General features: G+C 34.2%; 3 protein-coding genes across 5 annotated transcripts; all 3 read left to right on the top strand.

Annotated features, from left to right (window-relative positions):
• The first annotated feature begins 261 nt into the window (after window positions 1–261).
• On the top strand, window positions 262–10,341 carry LOC124399812 (cytosolic sulfotransferase 3-like). 3 transcript variants are annotated; one of them, XM_046871015.1, is made up of 9 exons: window positions 262–403; window positions 719–848; window positions 1,417–1,545; window positions 1,678–1,778; window positions 3,318–3,444; window positions 4,570–4,667; window positions 4,821–4,994; window positions 8,291–8,388; window positions 8,542–8,715. In XM_046871015.1, the coding sequence occupies exons 1-9, from the start codon at window positions 380–382 to the stop codon at window positions 8,585–8,587; spliced, it is 927 nt and encodes a 308-aa protein (XP_046726971.1). In that variant the 5' UTR covers window positions 262–379; the 3' UTR covers window positions 8,588–8,715. The 3 variants fall into 3 exon arrangements, with proteins under 3 accessions (XP_046726971.1, XP_046726972.1, XP_046726973.1); XM_046871016.1 differs by having other exon boundaries at window positions 271–403; window positions 806–848; XM_046871017.1 differs by lacking the exons at window positions 262–403; window positions 4,821–4,994; window positions 8,291–8,388 and adding an exon at window positions 10,111–10,341 and having other exon boundaries at window positions 710–848; window positions 8,542–8,716.
• A 2,149-nt stretch (window positions 10,342–12,490) lies between these two features.
• Window positions 12,491–16,242, top strand: LOC124399815 (cytosolic sulfotransferase 3-like). The gene is made up of 6 exons (XM_046871022.1): window positions 12,491–12,977; window positions 13,482–13,620; window positions 13,917–14,045; window positions 14,166–14,266; window positions 15,047–15,173; window positions 15,614–16,242. Exons 1-6 carry the CDS (start codon window positions 12,954–12,956, stop codon window positions 15,724–15,726), a joined length of 633 nt encoding a protein of 210 aa, XP_046726978.1. The 5' UTR covers window positions 12,491–12,953; the 3' UTR covers window positions 15,727–16,242.
• Window positions 16,243–18,212: 1,970 nt separating this feature from the next.
• On the top strand, window positions 18,213–24,005 carry LOC124399814 (cytosolic sulfotransferase 2-like). Its single transcript, XM_046871021.1, has 8 exons — window positions 18,213–18,301; window positions 18,737–18,872; window positions 18,976–19,101; window positions 20,605–20,705; window positions 22,674–22,800; window positions 22,944–23,041; window positions 23,436–23,610; window positions 23,691–24,005. Exons 2-8 carry the CDS (start codon window positions 18,737–18,739, stop codon window positions 23,801–23,803), a joined length of 876 nt encoding a protein of 291 aa, XP_046726977.1. The 5' UTR covers window positions 18,213–18,301; the 3' UTR covers window positions 23,804–24,005.
• The last annotated feature ends 241 nt before the right edge of the window (window positions 24,006–24,246 follow it).

Genomic DNA, 24,246 nt, shown 5'->3' with positions numbered 1-24,246 from the left:
GCATGACCTCTCATTAAAGAATACGCTACAGGGCATCTAAGAAGCTGATATCCTTTTTGAATATAAATATCTGCAGATTCAAAATATTCAACAGTGTTTGCACCAGCACTGAAGAATGAGAATACACTAGGAGGCAGAGATTATATGCTGGTGCCTGTGTGTGTGCTCTGGATTGGGGTACTTTGTTTAAATCGCATATTGCAACACGTGAGAGCCTGGGGCGGTAAAAAAAAAAAAAAGCAGGAAAAGGGCTGGGTTTTGGGAGGTTACACAATTCGGTCCGAAAAAAGAGAGAGAGAGAGGGAGAGAGAGAGTTTCTGGTTTCCAGTTTTGAAGGAAAGTAACCGACAAAGACAAAACTGCAATTTATTATTTCATCATGGAAGGATTTGATTTTTCTTCGGTGAGTAAGCTCAAAATATTTTTGAAAGCTATGGGGAAATTTTGTTATAATAATAATGTTATTTGGAAGACTTCCCATTTCAAGCTGTTGCATGCATCAATCAAAAACAGAAAGCCACTTAATGTTTTCAAAACCATTCTGAAAAAGTCAGATTTGGTTGAGCTAGCCAACTAAGCATCAATGATTTTTCTGTAAATATAATTATTTGCTGTTTAAACAGAACTGCAATAATGCTTTGGAAAGAAAAATCACATATATGTGATTAAATTAAGTTTAGGATATTTGTCCAAGTAACACTTATACTTAATGGTACAGATGACCAGACCAGAATTGTTTGAATTTGAAGGCATTTCTATGGTGCATTACTTCACTGATGACTGGGAAAATGTTCAAAACTTTCAGGCAAGACCAGACGACATCCTCGTTGCTACTTACCCCAAAGCAGGTATTCTGTGTATCTGTCTAAGGAATTTGACCAAGAATGTTTGACTCTAAATATAATATGCATATTTTGAATCAACTGGATAATGTGTGCTGGATCAACTATGAGAAAATGATTTCTCTGTGTAATATGCATTGAGTAGTGCTATATATAACTCCTATATATGATTATTGGGCCATTCCATGGGTCAAAGAACAGAAAGACGTGAACATCTGTTTATAATTACAATGATATGAAACAAATGAAAGTTTCTGAGTGTAACTAGAAACCGAAAACATTGTTCAAACTTAACGGGGCAAATAGCAAAATGAATATTATACCCTATTATTTTTGTGTTTTGTTGTAACTAAAACTTTTTAAGGGCTACACAAAGAACACGTGTGCACATTTCGGGAACAAACAACCCCTGAGGGACAGCAGATGGAAAATTAATAAGAAGTGCTCAGTAAAAGAGGTCTTCGGGACATTCTGCTTTTAGTATAGTACTTTAGCATGTGTGTAAGCTATTATATATACATTCTACATAGGTGTAAACCAGGTTTTCACTTTCTCTCCAATTCTCCTCCACCAGGCACTACGTGGGTTTCGTACATCTTAGACTTGCTTTATTTTGGCAATACAGCACCAGAGCGTCAGACCTCAATACCCATCTACTTGCGAGTGCCTTTCCTAGAGGCTGTTATTCCTTCCCTGCGTACAGGTTAATACCAATGTTTACTCTTGTACAACACATATCTGATTCAGGTTGAAATCATCTTCATCTTTATAAACAATGAAATCACCTGTGCATAAACATTTCATTCATTGAAGTTTGTTTTGCTTCTTTGTACAGGGGTTGAACTAGCAAACAATTTACCCACCACACCACGACTCATTAAAACTCATCTACCTGTTCAGCTGGTGCCCAAGTCCTTCTGGGAACAGAATTGCAGGGTATAGTATCTGGGACCTCTTTCAGTTAAGGTTTTTAATTGGTGCTTTTAATCATCAATCATAGGGACAGAAATTCGGGAGAGGGTCTCAGCTTGTGCTGCATGTTCTGCAGGTCTCGCTAATGACCATAGTGTACGAAGGTTAAAGATGCCATTGATGTTTTTAGTGCAAAACTTGATTAAAAGTATACAAATAACAGTTCTTTTATTTTCTTTATTTTGTATGCAGGTAGGCAGTTCTAAAATTCAGCCCATTCTGCAGACATAAAGTAGTGTGATATTTGTGTGTACTGAATTACAATTATTTATAAGGCAGCACATTTATTGTCAGCCATGAGCACACTGACCAGAACTGTATTCAATAAATCTTTCCAGCCAATCAGAATTGAGTACTTCATCAGACTATGGTACAATCCACAATAACAACCTGGTAAATCCAACTGTAGTCTAAAGACAAATGTGAAACACAGGAAAAGCAAAGAGGAAACAATCACATAAAAAGTAGTCGATATTGGCAAAATACTGCAAATTAACTTTGTATGTTTAAGTTGTTAAAATATTCTGGCTACAACTAGAATAATTTCAGTAGTTCAGTAACATAAAGACAAACATGATCTGGTGTCCAGTGTTTTCTGATTGAGGACTGACAAGTGACATTGACAATGAACAAGGCTGAGCGCTGCATCAGCTGTGAAAGAAAAATTCAGCACTTCTTATGCTGTGTTTGATGTGCAGTTCAACCTGCAACTGGGAAAACAGCAGAAAATGCCCACATTATTTTAAATTTTAACATGACAATATGTTTTATCTGATGCACCAGGTCATGGCCTATTTACAGAGTGAAATCCAGATGCCCCAAACAATCGAAAGGGGACACATCAGAGAAAATGAATTTACCCAATCCACAGCAGTCGCTGTACCTTTTGCAGAAATATCAGTCTGTTTCCTTGGAGAGAAGTGGCTTCTTTGCTGCCCTTCTTACCACCAGGCCATCCTCCAAAGGTTTTTACCTAACTGTGCATGCAGAAGAATCATCTGCCTGCTGCCATTCCTGAGCAAGCTCTGCACTGGTGTTCCTCCGATCCTGCAGATGAATTAACTTTAGGAGATGGTCCTCCTTGCTGGACTTTCTTGGGCACCCTGAAGCCATCTTCACAACAACTGAAGCTTTCTTTTTAAAGTTATTGATGACTTTGCCTTTAAATCCTTTTTTGTGCAAAGCAATGATTAATTTGTGTCTCAAAACTTTTGGCCATGGCCATAGATGGCATGCTTCATAATGCCATCTACGTTAATGGAAGTGCTAAAGTGGTTTCTTCAATAATAAACTGTATTACATTTCATTTAATTCTTTGATTGGTAAAAACAGATTCTAAATAATGCTTTGGTCTCAGTTAGTAGTAGTTAGTTAGTAGTTAGGTTCCACAACAATATAAATCAATTAAATAAACATCAATAAATTATAAATATAAATAAACTGTTATATTTTATTTATATTATATTGTGTTTAGCTTTCTAATGTCAGTGTGTGTCTCTTCAGGTTATCTATGTAGCTCGAAATGCCAAAGACAATGCCGTATCTTATTTCCACTTTGACCGCATGAATCATGCAGAACCTGACCCAGGAGATTGGAGCAATTTTCTACAAATGTTCATGGATGGAAAGAGTAAGTGAAAGAGTTACTATATCAAATAGAGAAGGGGCTTAGTGACACAAATATTAATTATTATAAAAACAGTGCTTCACATTGATACCTGACATGACAGTATGTATGCTTTATAACCTTGCTCAACTAAAACAATTGCTCATGTAAAACTATTAAGTTTTTATTTATTCTGTTATATTGCAATATTTTTTAGAATATTTGATTTGCTGCCTAATCAGTTGTGTAAGATAGTGGAAGCGATGCTTGAATAACCCGACATTATTAAAGAAAACAGACAGTTAATGTAAGAAAATGAGCAAAACTTAACATGCTTTTTTTTTAAGCTAGATGGAATCATTGGAATATTTTAATGAGGTAAAACAAGGAGTGTTCATCCTAATACTGGACTGAAGGAGTTTATCTACACTACATGGCCAAATGTTTGTGGGCTACTAACATTAACACGTATAAAAGCCTTTCCCAAAAGGTTGCTACACAATTGTGATTGTCATTTATGACACAACATTAAGATTTTCCTTCACTGGAACACTTGGAGTTGATTCTGAACAAAATGATCTTCATAAAGAGATGGTTTATGAAGATTGGTACAGAAGAACTCATAATGTCTGTACTCTTGTAACTGAAGGGGCACATTCCCATAGCCACTTTGCAAAATTCAGTAGAAAGCCCAGCCTTGGTTTTGGAATTGGCTATTCACACACTTTTAACTTTATAGCATATTTTATAGAGACGCAACAATAGCAATTGCATGTGGAAACAACTTGTGACAAATTGACATTTTTAATAAATTGAAATGCTTGAATGCTAAACAGAGCCTATTCAATTTGTGTACAGCATAAAGGCAATGGCTTCATGACAGAAGTATAGACCTTAGTGATTTCTTATAAAGAGAAATCACTTGTTTGAAGATCTAAATTAAATTTGTAAAGGAGTTAAACATACCATTTATTTGGAGAATGTAATTAAGAAACAGTAAATTAATAGTATTCCATATTAGAGTTAAAATTTTAACCCAGAAATAAATACACTTAAATAATAATAGTAAAGAAATGCAAATAAAGTAATTTTTTTTTTTTAATACCTAGTCATCATTATCTCTGTTATATTTTTTATTTGACCTTGCAGATGTGTTTGGACCTTGGTATGATCATGTGCGTGGTTACTGGAAGAAGAAGCAGACCTACTCCAATCTTCACTACATGTTTTTTGAGGATATGGTGGAGGTAGTGAATACTTTTCTTCTTGCGGTTGATGTACCCTTTATACCTGGGGAACAATTTTTAATGTTTGAATGTTAAATTACTGTATTCTTCAAGAGGAGTTTTGATGTGGGTCCAGGAGCTTTCATTATCCTATATGGTTTCTTTCTTATCTAGAACACAGACCGTGAGGTGGAGAATCTGTGCTCTTTCCTTGGTTTAACTACATCATCAGAAGAGAGAGAGAGAATTACAAAAAATGTCCACTTTGATGCCATGAAGCAAAACAGGATGACCAACTACTCCACAATTCCAGTCATGAATTTTTCCGTTTCACCATTTATGCTAAAGGTTAATATACTGTATTATATATATATATATATATATATATATATATATATATATATATATATATATATATATATATATATATATATAGTATGTGAGAACACCCCCCACATTTCAGCAACCAATTTAATGTATCTCCTCAAGAACCAATACTATAGAAATGAAACTTGGATAAATAAATACAAACTTACAATTGACAATGTCCATTGTTAAAAGCGCTATACAAATAAAAAATTCATTAAATTAAATACATTTTATTATTTTCCGCTTGTCAGTAATCAGACCATACAGAGCACAAAGAAAATTGTGTCTTGCCTACAGTCAAGAATGGTGGTGGTAGCATTATGGTGTGGGGATGCATTAGTGCTGCTTGTACTGGGAAGCTGCCATCCATTGAGGGAAACATGGATTCCAACATGTGCTGTGACATTCTTAAGCGGAACATGATGCACTCTCTTCAGAAACGGCCAAACAGCAGTTTTCCAACATAATGACAAATGCCTTGCTAAGGAAGCTGAAAGCAAAGGTGATGGAGAGGCCATGTGTGTCTCCAGACCTGAAACCTATTGAGCACCAGTGGGGCATCCTCAAGGGGAAGGTGGAAAAGCGCCATATGTCTGACATCCAGCAACTCTGTGATGTTATTATAGACGAGTGAAAGGTGATCCACGCCCAGGAGGATTAAGGCAGTGCTAGATAACAATGGTGCTCACACAACATATTGACACTTTGACATAGTTTACACTTAGGGTGTATTCACTTTTGTTGCCAGCTATTTTGACAATAATGGCTGTATGTTGAGTTTTAGAGGATAGTAAATCTATACTGCTATACAAGCTGCAAACTGACTAGTAGTCATTTCTATAGTATTGTCCCTTGAGAAGAGATACTAAAATGGTTGCTGAAATGTGAGCGGTGTACTTACTTTTGTAAGATACTGTGTGTATATATATACACACACACACACACACACACACACACACACACACACACACACACACACAATATTTTACAAAAGGCCACAACTTACGACATAGATAGGGACCGAAAAAATGGTCGTAAGTCCATCAGGTCGTAAGTCGAGAAGAGTGACTACTCTATGATGGGTTCCGACACAGATATAAAAGGCACTGTAAACACATTAAAACATTTTTACATAGTACAAATAAAGTCAATAAAAAATAAGATATGTATTTTGAATGTAGGCTTTTATTTTAATTTTTTATATTTTGTATTTTTATTAAATTTTTTGTCTGAGGTGACTGTCGTATCTCTAAAATGTCGTAAGTCGAGTGGTCGTATGTCAGGGTTTGAATGTAGGCTATAATGTTTATGTAATATATTAGCTCAAGTGAAAATCTCTTATGTTGCAAATTGTATGACAAATGCTATTTAATAGATTGTATTCTCTTTCTGAAACTTCCTCCAGGTAAAGTTGGCGACTGGAAGAAACACTTCACTGTGGCAGAGAATGAGAAGTTTGATAAACACTACTAAGAGAAGATGAAAACACAACTTTAAAATTCCGGACACAGATTTAGGATGTGACTCTAGAATTCTAAATAACGTACAATTTTTTATTCCTAATTTTGTTGTAAACAACATAAACTGTTATCATTTATATAATAACAATCTACACAATAGTATGTATAACAGGAGCTCCAAGGGATAACAATTGTGGTGAAATGGTGCTTTTGTTTTTTGTCAGAGTCATTTACATTTACATTTGTGACATTTAGCAGACGGCCTTGTCCAGAGCGATGTACAAAAGTGCTTTGAGTCTCTAGCAATGAATAAATCTACACTGGTACTCTAGATTACAAACCTAATATAAATATAACTCTTGAAGTTGAAGTGATATTAGCTCTTTAAGAGTTATGACAGTACTACCTCTTTTGGCAAGTGATTAGAAATAAAGCAGTTTGGGATATGTTTCTTTTAGAACATAATTTTGGTTTTATATTTGGCTCCATCACAGCACACAATCATCGATAATCTTTCTATAAAATGCCCCCTTAGGCTGTATTTTTATATGTAGAAAATAAGAAAAAAATGCTCTTTTCAGATTAATGTAGACTTCATTTGTCTACTTGTATGTATGCATTTTTACAGATACTCAAATGTATCTGTAAAAATGCTCTATTATGACATTCTGAGAAGCTGGTTTATAATGATAATACACTACCAATACTGCAAGCTCCAATATTAATGAATTTGTAATTTTAACAAACTAACTTGCACATGCATTCATTAATTAATGTTTGTTTAAACCCCCCTAGATGTTTATTTAACCCATGCAGTCCATATACTTTCTTTACATTAGCAAATGTTACGCCTAAATTACGTCACAAAATATCAATTTATTTAATTATTCTCCTCTTCTGAATATCTAAATTGATAAGTAGTTAAAATGCAATCAATGCTTAAAAAATATGAGTGTTAAGCCTAAATATTTGAAAGTAAATCTGAACACAATGCATATGGGTTTTTTTTTAAGCTAGATGGAATCATTGGAATATTTTAATGAGGTAAAACAAGGAGTGTTCATCCTAATACTGGACTGAAGGAGTTTATCTACACTACATGGCCAAATGTTTGTGGGCTACTAACATTAACACGTATAAAAGCCTTTCCCAAAAGGTTGCTACACAATTGTGATTGTCATTTATGACACAACATTAAGATTTTCCTTCACTGGAACACTTGGAGTTGATTCTGAACAAAATGATCTTCATAAAGAGATGGTTTATGAAGATTGGTACAGAAGAACTCATAATGTCTGTACTCTTGTAACTGAAGGGGCACATTCCCATAGCCACTTTGCAAAATTCAGTAGAAAGCCCAGCCTTGGTTTTGGAATTGGCTATTCACACACTTTTAACTTTATAGCATATTTTATAGAGACGCAACAATAGCAATTGCATGTGGAAACAACTTGTGACAAATTGACATTTTTAATAAATTGAAATGCTTGAATGCAAAACAGAGCCTATTCAATTTGTGTACAGCATAAAGGCAATGGCTTCATGACAGAAGTATAGACCTTAGTGATTTCTTATAAAGAGAAATCACTTGTTTGAAGATCTAAATTAAATTTGTAAAGGAGTTAAACATACCATTTATTTGGAGAATGTAATTAAGAAACAGTAAATTAATAGTATTCCATATTAGAGTTAAAATTTTAACCCAGAAATAAATACACTTAAATAATAATAGTAAAGAAATGCAAATAAAGTAATTTTTTTTTTTTAATACCTAGTCATCATTATCTCTGTTATATTTTTTATTTGACCTTGCAGATGTGTTTGGACCTTGGTATGATCATGTGCGTGGTTACTGGAAGAAGAAGCAGACCTACTCCAATCTTCACTACATGTTTTTTGAGGATATGGTGGAGGTAGTGAATACTTTTCTTCTTGCGGTTGATGTACCCTTTATACCTGGGGAACAATTTTTAATGTTTGAATGTTAAATTACTGTATTCTTCAAGAGGAGTTTTGATGTGGGTCCAGGAGCTTTCATTATCCTATATGGTTTCTTTCTTATCTAGAACACAGACCGTGAGGTGGAGAATCTGTGCTCTTTCCTTGGTTTAACTACATCATCAGAAGAGAGAGAGAGAATTACAAAAAATGTCCACTTTGATGCCATGAAGCAAAACAGGATGACCAACTACTCCACAATTCCAGTCATGAATTTTTCCGTTTCACCATTTATGCGCAAAGGTTAATATACTGTATTATATATATATATATATATATATATATATATATATATATATATAGTATGTGAGAACACCCCCCACATTTCAGCAACCAATTTAATGTATCTCCTCAAGAACCAATACTATAGAAATGAAACTTGGATAAATAAATACAAACTTACAATTGACAATGTCCATTGTTAAAAGCGCTATACAAATAAAAAATTCATTAAATTAAATACATTTTATTATTTTCCGCTTGTCAGTAATCAGACCATACAGAGCACAAAGAAAATTGTGTCTTGCCTACAGTCAAGAATGGTGGTGGTAGCATTATGGTGTGGGGATGCATTAGTGCTGCTTGTACTGGGAAGCTGCCATCCATTGAGGGAAACATGGATTCCAACATGTGCTGTGACATTCTTAAGCGGAACATGATGCACTCTCTTCAGAAACGGCCAAACAGCAGTTTTCCAACATAATGACAAATGCCTTGCTAAGGAAGCTGAAAGCAAAGGTGATGGAGAGGCCATGTGTGTCTCCAGACCTGAAACCTATTGAGCACCAGTGGGGCATCCTCAAGGGGAAGGTGGAAAAGCGCCATATGTCTGACATCCAGCAACTCTGTGATGTTATTATAGACGAGTGAAAGGTGATCCACGCCCAGGAGGATTAAGGCAGTGCTAGATAACAATGGTGCTCACACAACATATTGACACTTTGACATAGTTTACACTTAGGGTGTATTCACTTTTGTTGCCAGCTATTTTGACAATAATGGCTGTATGTTGAGTTTTTAGAGGATAGTAAATCTATACTGCTATACAAGCTGCAAACTGACTAGTAGTCATTTCTATAGTATTGTCCCTTGAGAAGAGATACTAAAATGGTTGCTGAAATGTGAGCGGTGTACTTACTTTTGTAAGATACTGTGTGTATATATATACACACACACACACACACACACACACACACACACACACACACACAATATTTTACAAAAGGCCACAACTTACGACATAGATAGGGACCGAAAAAATGGTCGTAAGTCCATCAGGTCGTAAGTCGAGAAGAGTGACTACTCTATGATGGGTTCCGACACAGATATAAAAAGGCACTGTAAACACATTAAAACATTTTTACATAGTACAAATAAAGTCAATAAAAAATAAGATATGTATTTTGAATGTAGGCTTTTATTTTAATTTTTTATATTTTGTATTTTTATTAAATTTTTTGTCTGAGGTGACTGTCGTATCTCTAAAATGTCGTAAGTCGAGTGGTCGTATGTCAGGGTTTGAATGTAGGCTATAATGTTTATGTAATATATTAGCTCAAGTGAAAATCTCTTATGTTGCAAATTGTATGACAAATGCTATTTAATAGATTGTATTCTCTTTCTGAAACTTCCTCCAGGTAAAGTTGGCGACTGGAAGAAACACTTCACTGTGGCAGAGAATGAGAAGTTTGATAAACACTACGAAGAGAAGATGAAAAACACAACTTTAAAATTCCGGACACAGATTTAGGATGTGACTCTAGAATTCTAAATAACGTACAATTTTTTATTCCTAATTTTGTTGTAAACAACATAAACTGTTATCATTTATATAATAACAATCTACACAATAGTATGTATAACAGGAGCTCAAGGGATAACAATTGTGGTGAAATGGTGCTTTTGTTTTTTGTCAGAGTCATTTACATTTACATTTGTGACATTTAGCAGACGGCCTTGTCCAGAGCGATGTACAAAAGTGCTTTGAGTCTCTAGCAATGAATAAATCTACACTGGTACTCTAGATTACAAACCTAATATAAATATAACTCTTGAAGTTGAAGTGATATTAGCTCTTTAAGAGTTATGACAGTACTACCTCTTTTGGCAAGTGATTAGAAATAAAGCAGTTTGGGATATGTTTCTTTTAGAACATAATTTTGGTTTTATATTTGGCTCCATCACAGCACACAATCATCGATAATCTTTCTATAAAATGCCCCCTTAGGCTGTATTTTTATATGTAGAAAATAAGAAAAAAATGCTCTTTTCAGATTAATGTAGACTTCATTTGTCTACTTGTATGTATGCATTTTTACAGATACTCAAATGTATCTGTAAAAATGCTCTATTATGACATTCTGAGAAGCTGGTTTATAATGATAATACACTACCAATACTGCAAGCTCCAATATTAATGAATTTGTAATTTTAACAAACTAACTTGCACATGCATTCATTAATTAATGTTTGTTTAAACCCCCCTAGATGTTTATTTAACCCATGCAGTCCATATACTTTCTTTACATTAGCAAATGTTACGCCTAAATTACGTCACAAAATATCAATTTATTTAATTATTCTCCTCTTCTGAATATCTAAATTGATAAGTAGTTAAAATGCAATCAATGCTTAAAAAATATGAGTGTTAAGCCTAAATATTTGAAAGTAAATCTGAACACAATGCATATGGGTTTTTGGGGTTTTGCATAAGTGTACATTGTATCAAAGACAATGTAAATGTACATTTTTGTATTATTATTTTTTTTGTAAATTGCACATGAAATGAGGTATTCATGGAAAAAAAACCCTTTCAATATACAGCAATCAAAATTTGCAGTAAATAATGGCTGATGATTTTATGTTTACTCAGTTCAGGACTGCCACTTGTACTGTATAAAAATTAACTATTACATTATTCACACTAAAGATACATATATATATATATATATATATATATATATATATATATATATATATATATATATATGTGTGTGTGTGTGTGTGTGTGTGTGTGTGTGTGTGTGTGTGTGTGTGTGTGTGTCATAAATCAAATCAAATGTAGATGAGTTCATTGAAGAGGTGGAAAGGGTGTTGGGATAGGCAGCGGGATAATGTAATACACCCAGTACTGTAAAGGAGCTACAATGGTTCCTATGTTTTTGTTATTATAGAAAGTCTATTGAGGCCTTTTTCAAAAGGATGCTCTTCATGACTTGGTGAGCTTGTGCCTGAGACAGCAGGGTATTGTTTGAAACCCTAAGTTTCATTAAACGTGGTCAGCAGAATATCAGACAGCTTTTGAGCTTCTATGCAGTGCAGAGAAAAATGGCCGGTGTTACATTCTCTGCATCTGACTACATGTTGCCTAAATAGCCTTGATAAATAAATGACATTCAAGGTGGTTACAAAAACGAATCATGACAGTAGAATATGCAAAAGGATTTAAATGGCTTTGTTTTGTTAAGTACTCTAAATTACTCTTTTCTGAACAGTTCAACTGGTGCATTCATCGGTTTCTCCGCAGCACGACAGCAGACTGTTCTCCAAGCGCGTTCAAGGGGTAACGTGCACGGCGCCAAGCGCGTTCTCAACAATTTAATGATCAGTGGCTGCTGATGTTGGAACTTTGCTTGTGAACTTCTGTGGAGGATCAATTTTAAGCTGCATTTTAGCAGCAGCGCCCTCTAGGGCCACAAAATACGATGCAACACTTGTATGAAGCAAAAGCATTGCGAGAGAGAGAGAGAGAGAGAGAGAGAGAGATTTGATTTTAAAAATACTTAATTAAAAAAGCCTTTCTCACTTACATTCAACGAGAACAACAACAACAAAAAAGAAAAACACCAAGAAAAAAACAGCACATTGTTTGATGTGGGTGTATAATCACTGCAGCACTGGTGTACTAGTGAGTTCAGCATTAGTTACTGAACACAATCATTACAGCACCATTCAACACTAAAAGTGTCCACTGTATTCATTAGTGTATGGTAGTTAAAAATCAACAATTATTCTGACTTTTATCATGTTCTTAAAAATGGGTACAATTTCCTGTCCAGCTTTCTGTTCCATTCTGTTTTTTCTGCTGATGTACACAATGAGTTTAGCTTGGCCTACAATCATTTTTGTGTATACTGTAGCGATCTGATCCCCAAGTGTGATAAAACAGTCTCTGCATCTTTAAGGCCTGAGCCTGCCTTAGTTAAAAGGAACGTTTAGATAGAAGAAGCTCTTTGAGTCCAGGGAGGTCATTTTCTGATACGTCCAGACGAGCACCAAAGATGATTGGTTCCTTTAGCAAAATAATAGAGGGAGGACCCCCTGCTCACCCACTGGAGAGAGAGAGAGAGAGAGAGAGAGAGAGAGAGAGAGAGAGCTGTGATAAGTGCAAGATTAGTGTAAGGGAAGCGTGTAAACATTTAAAGATTTGGAGGCAAAAGTCAAGCCTGAAAGACAAAATTACATAACAAAGAATTTCATCATGGAAGGACTGGATTTTACTTCGGTGAGTCAGCTAAAAATAAAATATGAAAATTGTTTGAAGTTTTCTTTGTAGTATGTTACTGTTTAGTAAAATATAGAATCGTATAGTGCAATGGTATGATAATATGCCAATTATGTAGAAAAGCAAATTTCAGCTATTTTCCCCCTTTTAACACTAATTTGACATCTACCTTTCAAATTAATTTTGTAAATTCTTAAACACAACAAACATCGAATCTTTCTTTTGTAAAAAAAAACAAAAACAAAAAAAGAAAGAAAGAAAGACAGAAAGAAAGAAAGAAAGAAAGAAAGAAAGAAAGAAAGAAAGAAAGAAAGAAAGAAAGAAAAAAAAAATATTTGATAAGTGATTTATTTAGAAATTTATAATTATTTCCAATATTTTTTTCTAATTAAAATTTGAGCTAGCAAATTTTGATGTGCAAATTGAATATACTGTATAGCTGTTTAAACAAAAAAGTAATAATGCTGCCCAATAATTAAGCCACAATAACGTTTAATGCTACAGATGACGCTGAACCGTCGGCCAGAATTGTTTGAATTTGAAGGCATCACTATGAGCCATTACTTCACTGATAACTGGGAAAATATTCAGAAGTTCCAGGCAAAACCAGACGACATCCTCGTTGCCACTTACCCCAAAGCAGGTATTCTGTTTAATTTGAAGCCATTTGATCAAAAGTGTTCATGTTAGTAATTCTGAATAAACGCTATTTTAGAGGGACAATAAATGTATTTTATTGAATTAATTTATCTATTTGCTTTTGAACCAGATCATGTGCGCTGGATCAACTATGCGAAATGTACTAATGGATCTTTTTAAATGAAACTTATGTTCCCTTAAATAAAGTAAAGTACTTTATCATGAGCTGACATTTTAGTTGGTAGACTTTTGATTAAAATATATTGCTTGTAACCCTTTTCTTCAATTCCCTCTCACCAGGTACTACATGGGTTTCCTACATTTTGGATCTACTTTATTTTGGCAATACAGCACCAGAGCGTCAGACCTTAATACCTATTTACCTGCGAGTGCCTTTCCTAGAGATGTTTGTTCCTGATATGGCTGTAGGTCAGTAGCCATTCCACTAAAATACACATACCATTCTCCTTTATTGTTACGCATATGCAATGAAACTGCTTGTGCACAGACCATTATTCTAACACTTAATTTTACTTCTTCATTGCACAGGGGTCGATCTAGCAAATAATTTACCCACCACACCACGACTCATCAAAACTCATCTACCTGTTCAACTGGTGCCCAAGTCCTTCTGGGAACAGAACTGCAGGGTATAGTATGTATAAGTGTTTCAGTTTCTAGTCTTTAAGAGTATTTGTAATGCCTGTGTATGTACAGTTTGTGTATTTAAATTAAAACATATTGTAAAAATTGTGTACTTTCTACACATGTTACTCATTTATAAAAAAGACATATATTACCTGTAACATGTCAACGGTCAAAGAGTCAAAAGTCCATGGATGAATGAGCAGTCCAACTGGTGTTTAAACTGGTTACAAAGTAGAAAAACAGTTAAGGACCATGATCAAACACGTCAAGCATTCTTTCACATCAGTCTAGGCCTCCAGGGATTCAGGTATTATTCGGGCATAAATACTTTCAAAGCATCTTAAGATCATTTGTGATTTAATCCAGAGAAGTTATGCCCTATGCAGTATGATTACAAGTCCATAATAATGCAATGCTTTCATTCATTGTTAAGGGCTTTTCAAACATCAATTTATAGCAAAGCTCAGAACACATGTAGGTGACGATAAACAAGAGAAATTCATGATCATTAAGGAATTTTTTTAAGTATCTTATTGACCATTGATAAAAAAGGGAGAATAAATGGTTGACTAATGGATCACATCAGCAGCAGAATTGATACATTTTCTGTAATTGCCTGCAGTGGCGAAGCAAAAGCTTTGTGTGGAGTTTGAGAAGGAACCACTTTGTTTACCAGTCCATCTCTCTTCATAATCAATCAACGAATCAAATGTTTGCCGTTCAGCAAATACTGTATATTTAACTCTGTATAGTGTGTTCTAATTCATCACATCTATCTTTAGGTCGTCTATGTAGCTCGCAACGCCAAAGACAACGCTGTGTCTTATTTCCACTTTGATCGTATGAATGAATTACAGCCTTATCCAGGAGAATGGAACGACTATCTACAGACGTTCATGAATGGAAAAAGTAAGATCGTTACTAACTCGTGAATCTTGTGGAGGAGCGCTAAATGTGTGCACCGGAGGTGTGGTTTAATGACACCAATATTATTATTTTTTAACTAAACATAGAATTACGTCCTGTTCTGCACATTTCTATAAGCACATGATGGGGAAAATATTTATCTGAACACGGTTTATTGTTTTCTTTGAAAAACCAGAATAATGACTTCCTGATTATTTGGGAAAAGCAATAACTATGGCTAAGGTGTCCTTCAATGCAGGAATTTATTATAGCTTTCACCTATCTAGTGGGGGGATTATATAATATGTCCACCTTGTGATTTATATACCCATTTTGTGTGAGCAGAAAATTAAATACTTTAAGCACAATGATAGCCATTGAAAAATTGGTTTGTATTTTCACCTCTCTGAATTTTCTTTCCGTCTCCTTACATTTTTCCCAAGGTAAAGTCGGTGACTGGAAGAATCATTTCACTGTGGCTCAGAATGAACAGTTCGAAAAACACTACAAAGAGAAGATGAAGAACTCAACTTTACAGTTCCGCACAGAGCTTTAGGCCATCGGGGGTTCTTGGAATGTCCATGTTACCTGCATTTTAAATTGTTAAATTGCACATATTGTATAATAATAATAATTCTTTGAAACAGTTAATTTTGTTAGGATATAGAATATTTTTATATGTAAGAATGACCTTTAATTGTAATACAATAACGAGGAAAGTGGAGGCAAATGCAAATAATATTGAAGAATCAGAAGTGCCTAATAATCTCAGTAAAACAAAAAGCATAAACCAGAACTGTAAAACAAGAATCAGGACAGCCATGGAAAAACAAAGCCAAAGAATCAAAACCTGGTACAATTAGAGATCAGAACAGCAATAAAGCAAATGGTAAGTCAGTAGTGAAAATGCTGGTTTATTATATACTGTAAGGTATTAATGCTTACATTTGTGTCTGTGATTAGCAGAGATGGAAAGTGTAAGTGTAAGTAGATTTGTCTGGTATCAGTATTTTAAATTAACTTTTTTTTCCGAACAACTTTTTACTTTTACTCATTACATTCTTTTACACAAGCATCTGTATTTTCTACTTCTTCCATTTTCAAACCAGACTCGTTACTTGAGTTTTAATCTATTAGGTGACGTCCATATTTCTTCTTTTCATTGCTCACCGTTTTCAGCCCATCAACTTATTTCTTGTCATTGCATGGTCTTATTCAATTTACCACTGGTGTATTTTTTCCTGGCTCTCACACACCACAGATGTAGACTAGTTTACAAAGCTAACAATGAGCAAGTCAGAAGGCAACATGAAGTATGGGGTTAACGTGGATGAGACAGAGGGAATCAGCGATGTAATCATGACTGAGAACAGAGACATTCCTGATCATCATCATCTTTGAATAATAATAATAGTTAATGCCCCGTATCTATTAACTGAAGCAAGACTTGCCAAAACTAAATTCATTAGCAGGAGGGGCAGGTCAGTGAGGAAATGTCCAGTAGCTAATTAAACTAATATAAAGTCATCAAGCTAAACCATATGATAGCTGCTACATTTCCATGGTTGCTCAATGAGGCGCTTTCGAGCAAAGAATGCAGTAACGTCAGATCCTGTGTTATGTGCTTAAATGCTCCCCTGCCACAGACTGCCCCCACTTATCTCATAATTATGAGATACTAAGTCATAATTATTAGCTAATAAGTCAGAATTATGAGATCAGGACAGATAAGAAAGAATAGAATAGAATAGAATAGAATAGAATAGAATAGAATAGAATAGAATAGAATAGAATAGAATAGAATTGAATTGAATAGAATTGAATTCTTCATAGTCATTGCACAGGGTACAACGATATTAAGTTTCAGCCCTTAATGTGCATAAAAAAAAAAATAAAAATACAACATATTAAATAATTATATATGTAAACCTGAGTGATCCGTTAAAATATGAAAATATTGCACATTTAAATATTTGGGTATTGCACATTGAAAGTTTATACAGATTGTGGTTGGAAATAAAATAAATACGAGGTAGAAGTCTGTGAAGTGTATGTAGTGCAAAGAGTTCCAAGCATATACTGACGGTGTTTGTTGGTGTTCAGCTACCTAATGGCTCTGGGGTTAAAACTGCTCTTAAAACTGTTTGTGCGTGATGTGATGGACCTGAAGCATCTACCCGAGGGTAGAGGGTTAAATAGATGGTGTCCAGGGTGGGTTGGGGCTTTCAGGATGTTGTTTGCTCTGCTGTAGCAGTAAGAACTGAAAAGTTCTTCCAGGGAGGCTAATAAACAGCCAATGTTTTTTGGGATGTGTTGATAATCCACTGAAGGGCTTTCCTGTCTTCAAATGAGCAAATGGTTTATGTACTGTACAGTATGTCAGAACACTTAATAGAGCAGCAATAGTAAGACAACAGCAGATCATTTTGTTGTCAAGTTGTTTTTTTTGAGAATCCTCAGGAAGTAGATTGGTTATTGTGCCTTTTTTTTTTTTTTTTACCAATGCTGTAGTGTTTGTAGTCCAGGTGAGATCATCACTAATATGTGTACCCAAGAACCTGAAAGTGGAGACCTTTTCCACACAGACATGGATCTATATATATATATATATATATATATATATATATATATATATATATATATATATATATATATATATATATATATATCCTAAGGAAAAGAATTCAGGATATAAAGGCTTGTTTTGTCTTTATTTGAACTTATGTTAAGAGAAAACCAGACAAAAAACAGACAAAATGTTTTATTCCTCACTGACTTTAATAATTGACAAATGAAATGCTTTTTCTTTTATGCAGCATCCAGCATCCCCACTGATAAAATTACTTTCAACATCAATATTACAATAAAAAAATTTGTATTAAACACCATACAAAACAAAATACTATATATTTAACTGACTTTGTATTGCACATACCGTATATTACACCAAGCCACACAGGAGACTGAAGGGATTCAATAAAACACACAAACCCAGTGATATGAGCATAAACAGTGCAAAGAGAGAGAGGGAGGAGACAAAGTAAAGCAAGTTCTGAGGAAGTTTAATCTGTAACACAGATTTGTGAGCCAAGAAGGCTTGCGCAAAAGGCATAAACACTTCCGTGTTGAGAGTAAGTCAAGCTGTTATATTCATACATGTAGTTCTGTGTTTTTAAGATGGTTGCCTTTTAAATTCAGATGTTGTGATATAATTGAAGTTTAATTTAACATTTGAAGGGCATTTTATTAGATCACTGCATATGTTTAAAGAGGGAGACATGTTAGTTAAATATCTGATACATATACACAAACCTGCTTGTTGTATATTTGCTAGTCAGAGCCAGATTGATCACTTCTCTAGTGACATATTGCTTCTCTTTAACTGTAAATAAGAATGGAATGTTGAGTTTGGAGTTAATTTCTGATTTACTGTTATTCTGGATTCTAAGTAAAGCAGTCAATAAATGTGCAAAACCAGATCATTTTACTTGAAACATAAAGGGCTGACAAATATGTTAAGGCTTCAACAAACACGAGCTACCACTAGCAATCCCTGTATCTTCCAGATGAATCCACAGCGTCCAAAGCTTTTTGACTTTCATGGTGTGTCTATGACACATTTTTTTACTGACAACTGGGACAAAGTCCAGAACTTCAAAGCTAAACCAGATGACATTGTTGTTGCCACTTATCCCAAAGCAGGTAACTTGTGTTTAGAGTTCAGTTGCTCAGTGCTTTAATATAGCAAAAAAAAAAATATTTTTAATTTTTTTCCTATTTTTAAATAAGCCTGTTTGTTTATCAGGCACCACTTGGGTCTCCTACATTCTTGATCTACTGTACTTTCAACAAATGTGTGAGCGTGAAAAATCAATCTCTATCGTGGACAGGGTGCCATTTTTAGAGTTGGTCTACCCACCTATGCATACAGGTCAGAATGTCTCCACCAACACATCAATTTCACTGCCACTACATGAGTGTCACTGAGATTAAAATTTTTGTGGCAGTACAGAATAAGAACCGGAAGTTGGTTATTTTTTCTTAACAGTATGCCCTAAAGTATTTGTCCTTCTTGTACTACAGCAACTTGTCAAATTTTTGTGTATAGTATATACATAAACATAACTTGGATGAACAACAAATCGTTGTCTTCTGAGTGGCACAAGAGAAAAATACTTCCTCTGTCATCCAGGGTTTTCAAGTTTGTTTTTTTATACTAGCTAGTGATAGTGATAATGATAGTGCTAAAGCCCAACAATGAAATCAATAGAGAAATCAATGAATTCATAGAATTTAATTAAGAGAAATTCAAAGATTCTGTTGGAAACCTATTGAACACCCCTAAAACCTATTAAAACCTGTAGAATGACAAGAAGAGGTCTGTGCACAGGGGATCTTAAACTTAAATACACATTTCTGTATATAAATTGTATCACACTTGATCACACTATCAAAGAAAATACATTTACAATTCACTTTATCCTATGTTTAAGATTAGATCATATGGACCATCCACCATAGAAAGTTCTGTAAATGAGCTGTCAATGTAGACATAATAATACACTGCTCAAAAACAAGGGAACATTTAATCATCACACTATAACACCAAGTCAGTTTAGTTTTAATGATCTCAATCTGCCCAGTTAGAAAACATAAGTAATTGTAAATCAGCCTTACCTACTTTGGTGCAAATAAAAGTGAAGAGACTGGAGAGACAACAGCAAAAAAACAAAAAACAAAGGGGAATGTTTTTTTCAGGTGGTGGCCATAGACATTTGCAATTTCCTTATTTTTCCTGAATGATTTGTCTCCAGTTTGTTTTTTGCCAGGGTCCTTGTCATTACTTTATGCCTTTGATTGACCCTCACATTTCTCATACCCTAATACCTATGCCTTTGGGAAAACCTTTGGGATGTTATGCATCCGAGTATCCAACCGGTCAAGTAGCTTAGTAATAGCTTGATCCAGGTCTAGGAGGAGATCTCCATGACACCTCCACCATCTCATCAGCAGAATGCTTAGATGGATCCATGCAAGTTGGATCAGCATGCAATTTTAGATTTTAGATCAGCATAATAATGTAGATCTGAATGGGTTGATGATTTTGATTTTGGAAATTTTCATATTACTTCCTTCTGAACAAATTACACAATGTATAATATTTAATTCATTGACATTCAATATGTGATTTAAGTATTCCCTTCATTTTGTTCAACAGTGTACATTAAGCTTTTTAATATACACAAATTACAGCTGATCTGTTTGTCAGAGCTGCTGTTATGCACAACTTTCTGACCAATAACATCTAAAAACTCAGCATTATATTCAATAATTTCTTACAAAGAAAAACAAATAGTCAGCATAGACAATAAGTTTACTGGGGTTTTCGTTATAAGAAAAAAAAAATAATATATTTTTGTTTTAACTCCCACAGGAACAGACAATGCAGATACACTGCCTACCTCTCCTCGCATCATCAAAACTCATCTACCTGTTCAATTTCTACCAAAGTCCTTCTTGGAGCAGAACTGCAAAGTACTCTTTAACAGATATCTGAGGTTTTCTTTGTAATACACGTGTGGACAAAGTGACATAAATAAGCAACAATACTATAAAGAATATAATAGGAATTAGGGCCACAAATCTTTTTCCCAAACAATTTTAACCCTTTCTGGAATGCTGTCATGAATGGTTTTGGGGAAAGGGATATTGAACCCTGCTTTAAGAAGAAAAAACTTTGCATTCAGATAGATAGATAGATAGATAGATAGATAGATAGATAGATAGATAGATAGATAGATAGATAGATAGATAGATTGATTGATAGATTGATAGATTGAAAGATTGATTGTTTGATTGGCCCCAGATTCATTCTGCAGCTGGACAATGACCCCAAACCTACAGTCAATGCCATTAAGAATTCTCTTCAGCATAGATAGGAACAAGGTGTACTGGAAGCATACTGGAAGATCTTTGGTTAGTCTTCAAGATGTTTAGAACGATCTCCCTGCTGAGTATGTTTGTGTGTGTGTGTGTGTGTGTGTGTGTGTGTGTGTACATCCATTAAGAATCCAGCTCCATATTTAGAACATGGTTTTAAGACTTCCTTTGAAGTGGCAGTTGTAGTTTTTGTTAAGGTCGTAAAGGTGATCTTTTTTTGCATTGTTACCTTAATGGCTGTAATTTTGTACTCTTAATAACAACACACTGTTGCAAACTGTTTATCTATTAATGAGTACTTCGACCTGTGGCTATTGCTCCTTTATACACTTTTGTCAAAGGGTGCCAAATTAGACTTTATCACCCTATGACTAGTTGTATATGTCATAAATATGAGATTAAATTAAATCATAAGTTTGATACACTAAGTAAACTGTGTAGGAATTACAGCCCTTTTTTTATTTAGTTCTCCCTAGGAGACCACAGAATAGTTGCACAATCTAAAAATCTTTCTATTTTTAATCCTGAAATGCAAATCTATTGGATTTTAATTTTTTTTTAAATGATCAAGGATTCCACAATTTACAAACCCTTTCCCTTGCTTAGTGGCATCTAACTCTTTTGAAATCATCCTTTCTGGCTGTTAACTTTACACTTAAGTACAAAAAGAGAAAAACCTGAACACCATTCAACAAGCATGGAGGACAAAACCTATACAATGACTTGGGTGCAAGGTGTGACTTCAAATAGAAGTGCTAAATAACAAGAAATGTGATAATTTTCTGGGCAGTGACTGATGGGAAATGTAATTTAGTGCTGAATTCAGTCAAACCCTGACAATCTGGTTATCTGGACAATCTGGTTAAAAGTTTGGCCTTTTTGTATGAGATTGATAACTGGGAAATGAACTTATATAAGTTCAGTAAATGAACCTGTAGGTGTAATATGTTCATGCTTGGAAATTTTTGTTGTTTGACAGTTCTTAAAAAATTATGTAATAATTCGAAGTATTAGAGAATCTTACATGCAAAAGTGCTATTTTCCAGCCCTACTCAACCTCACCTGTAAAACAGGGTTTCTAATCAGTTAAAATTCATACAAAACATAGCGTCTGAAGTGTAGTTTTTTTTTTCTAACAATATCCATTTTCAAACAATTTACAGACTTTATCATTACATTTATTTCATAAAAAACACATACTTTTTAATCATTTAGATTTAGATTTAATATGTAAATGGAAGGTTACATTTAAATCATCAAGCAGACTGCTTCAATATGGTGATGTGTTTTCTGTGTTTATTATTAACACTTTGACTTATGGCTTACATTATTTAATGCATCCGCCATTCAAGTAAAAAAAATTCAACCTAAAAAATGACAACTGCGGAGCATATCATTTATATTTATATACAGATCTGCATGTACATGTTTTAATGCATCCTCCATAAAAGTTTCTGGAAAATGAGTCATATATATATATATATATATATATATATATATATATATATATATATATATATATATATATATACTCTTTTATAACTCTTTTACATATGTTTCCAGATTGTCTATGTCGCTCGCAATGCTAAGGACAATGTGGTTTCCTATTTCCACTTTGACTGCATGGAGAGGATTCAACCTGAACCAGGAGACTGGAACAGTTTCCTACAAAGATTCAAAGATGGACAAAGTAAGTGAATAAGTGAAGGTGATGTGTTTTTGTGTTCATTAATTTTTGCTAGTTCCAAGTTTTTGTGTTGCATTGAATGAAAATGTATTGTCTCCTGTGTTTAGTCATTAAAGCCATTAATATTCTCTATGTTGTATGGACAGTGGTGTTTGGCTCCTGGTATGATCATGTGTGTGGATGGTGGGAAAAAAAACAGACATACTCCAAGATCCACTACATGTTCTATGAAGATCTGGTGGAGGTGATACATCACATGAGTGCTAAATATAACAACGTGCCTGTAATGTGGAGGTCTTGGAATCTATTCCACAGGGATCCAAACAGAAATATAGCAGAAACAATACCCATCTGCTATGCTAGGAACTAGAAAATAGAAGAAAAAAAAACATGTAATAAGCATGATCAGGAGTCATTTCAAAGGAAGAAAGTATGCAAAAACAGCATATGGAAAGAAGGCAAAAAGAAAGACTGGGAACATTTACAAAGAGCATTACTTCCTAGACACTTTAGTGCCTCTTTGATCCTAACAAATTTCCCTTCATTAAAACCAAAGAATGAAATGACAAAAGCAGGTTAAAATGAAAATCAAAAATGCAAAAATGTCATCATTATAACAATGATTATTCATCCTTCAGGACACTGAACGTGAACTCAAAAACCTTTGCTCCTTTCTTGGTTTATCAACACCGGAAGAACAAAGAAAGAAGATCGTAAGATGTGTTCAGTTTGATGTCATGAAGGCGAATCCTATGACTAACCTAACTGATGATCCATCACTAGACCTCAGTGTCTCTCAATTCCTACGCAAAGGTAAGTCTGTGTAAGATATACCCTAATATAAAGCGATTACTGTGTGTGCCTTCGCCTATATAATCTCTACACAATCTCAGGGAAAGTTGGAGACTGGAAGAATCACTTCACTGTGGCCCAGAATGAGCAGTTCGATGAAGTGTACAAGCTGAAGATGAAGAACACCAGTTTACATTTCCGTACAGAGATTTAAAACCTCAGAGGAAAATGATAGTAATAAACAATGATTAGTAAAAGGCATTTTATTAACAAAAATCTACAGTATATATTGACTTTTTTTCCCCCATGTATTTAACATGTCCATGTCTGTTAATATAAACAGTCATTTGTCTAAAACATTAAATCATCACATTGGGTAAAACGAATAAATAAATATTGTGGGGTTTTACCTACAATTATTAATTGCATTTATTGAATATGGAAGATGTCGTTACCCTGAGCTACTTACAAAAGTGCACTGAGGTCTGTATCAATAATCCTGCTTCAGATTAATATGGTCAGTTTATAACTTTGTCGAGAGAGAAAATAAATAGAAAAGTTTTTTTATATCAATTATAATTATAATTGTAATAAGTGAAATGTTTTATTTTATTATTATTATTATTATTGATGTTGCTTGTCATAGTAATAAGAAAG

The sequence above is a fragment of the Silurus meridionalis genome, chromosome 17, assembly GCF_014805685.1.
Source record: "Silurus meridionalis isolate SWU-2019-XX chromosome 17, ASM1480568v1, whole genome shotgun sequence".
Taxonomy (NCBI): domain Eukaryota; kingdom Metazoa; phylum Chordata; class Actinopteri; order Siluriformes; family Siluridae; genus Silurus; species Silurus meridionalis.
Note: the sequence above shows the minus strand (reverse complement) of the source record. Positions and strands in the feature narration are given on the sequence as shown.

Coding starts and splice junctions, on each gene's coding strand:
- LOC124399815 (XM_046871022.1), top strand. CDS start 12,954: ATGGAAGGACTGGATTTTACTTCG. Junction 12,978..13,481: donor AAGGACTGGATTTTACTTCG/GTGAGTCAGCTA, acceptor TTAATGCTACAG/ATGACGCTGAACCGTCGGCC. Junction 14,267..15,046: donor TCTGGGAACAGAACTGCAGG/GTATAGTATGTA, acceptor ATCTATCTTTAG/GTCGTCTATGTAGCTCGCAA.
- LOC124399812 (XM_046871015.1), top strand. CDS start 380: ATGGAAGGATTTGATTTTTCTTCG. Junction 849..1,416: donor TGCTACTTACCCCAAAGCAG/GTATTCTGTGTA, acceptor CTCCTCCACCAG/GCACTACGTGGGTTTCGTAC. Junction 3,445..4,569: donor AATGTTCATGGATGGAAAGA/GTAAGTGAAAGA, acceptor TTGACCTTGCAG/ATGTGTTTGGACCTTGGTAT.
- LOC124399814 (XM_046871021.1), top strand. CDS start 18,737: ATGAATCCACAGCGTCCAAAGCTTTTTGACTTTCATGGTGTGTCTATG. Junction 18,873..18,975: donor TGCCACTTATCCCAAAGCAG/GTAACTTGTGTT, acceptor TTTGTTTATCAG/GCACCACTTGGGTCTCCTAC. Junction 23,611..23,690: donor CTCTCAATTCCTACGCAAAG/GTAAGTCTGTGT, acceptor ACACAATCTCAG/GGAAAGTTGGAGACTGGAAG.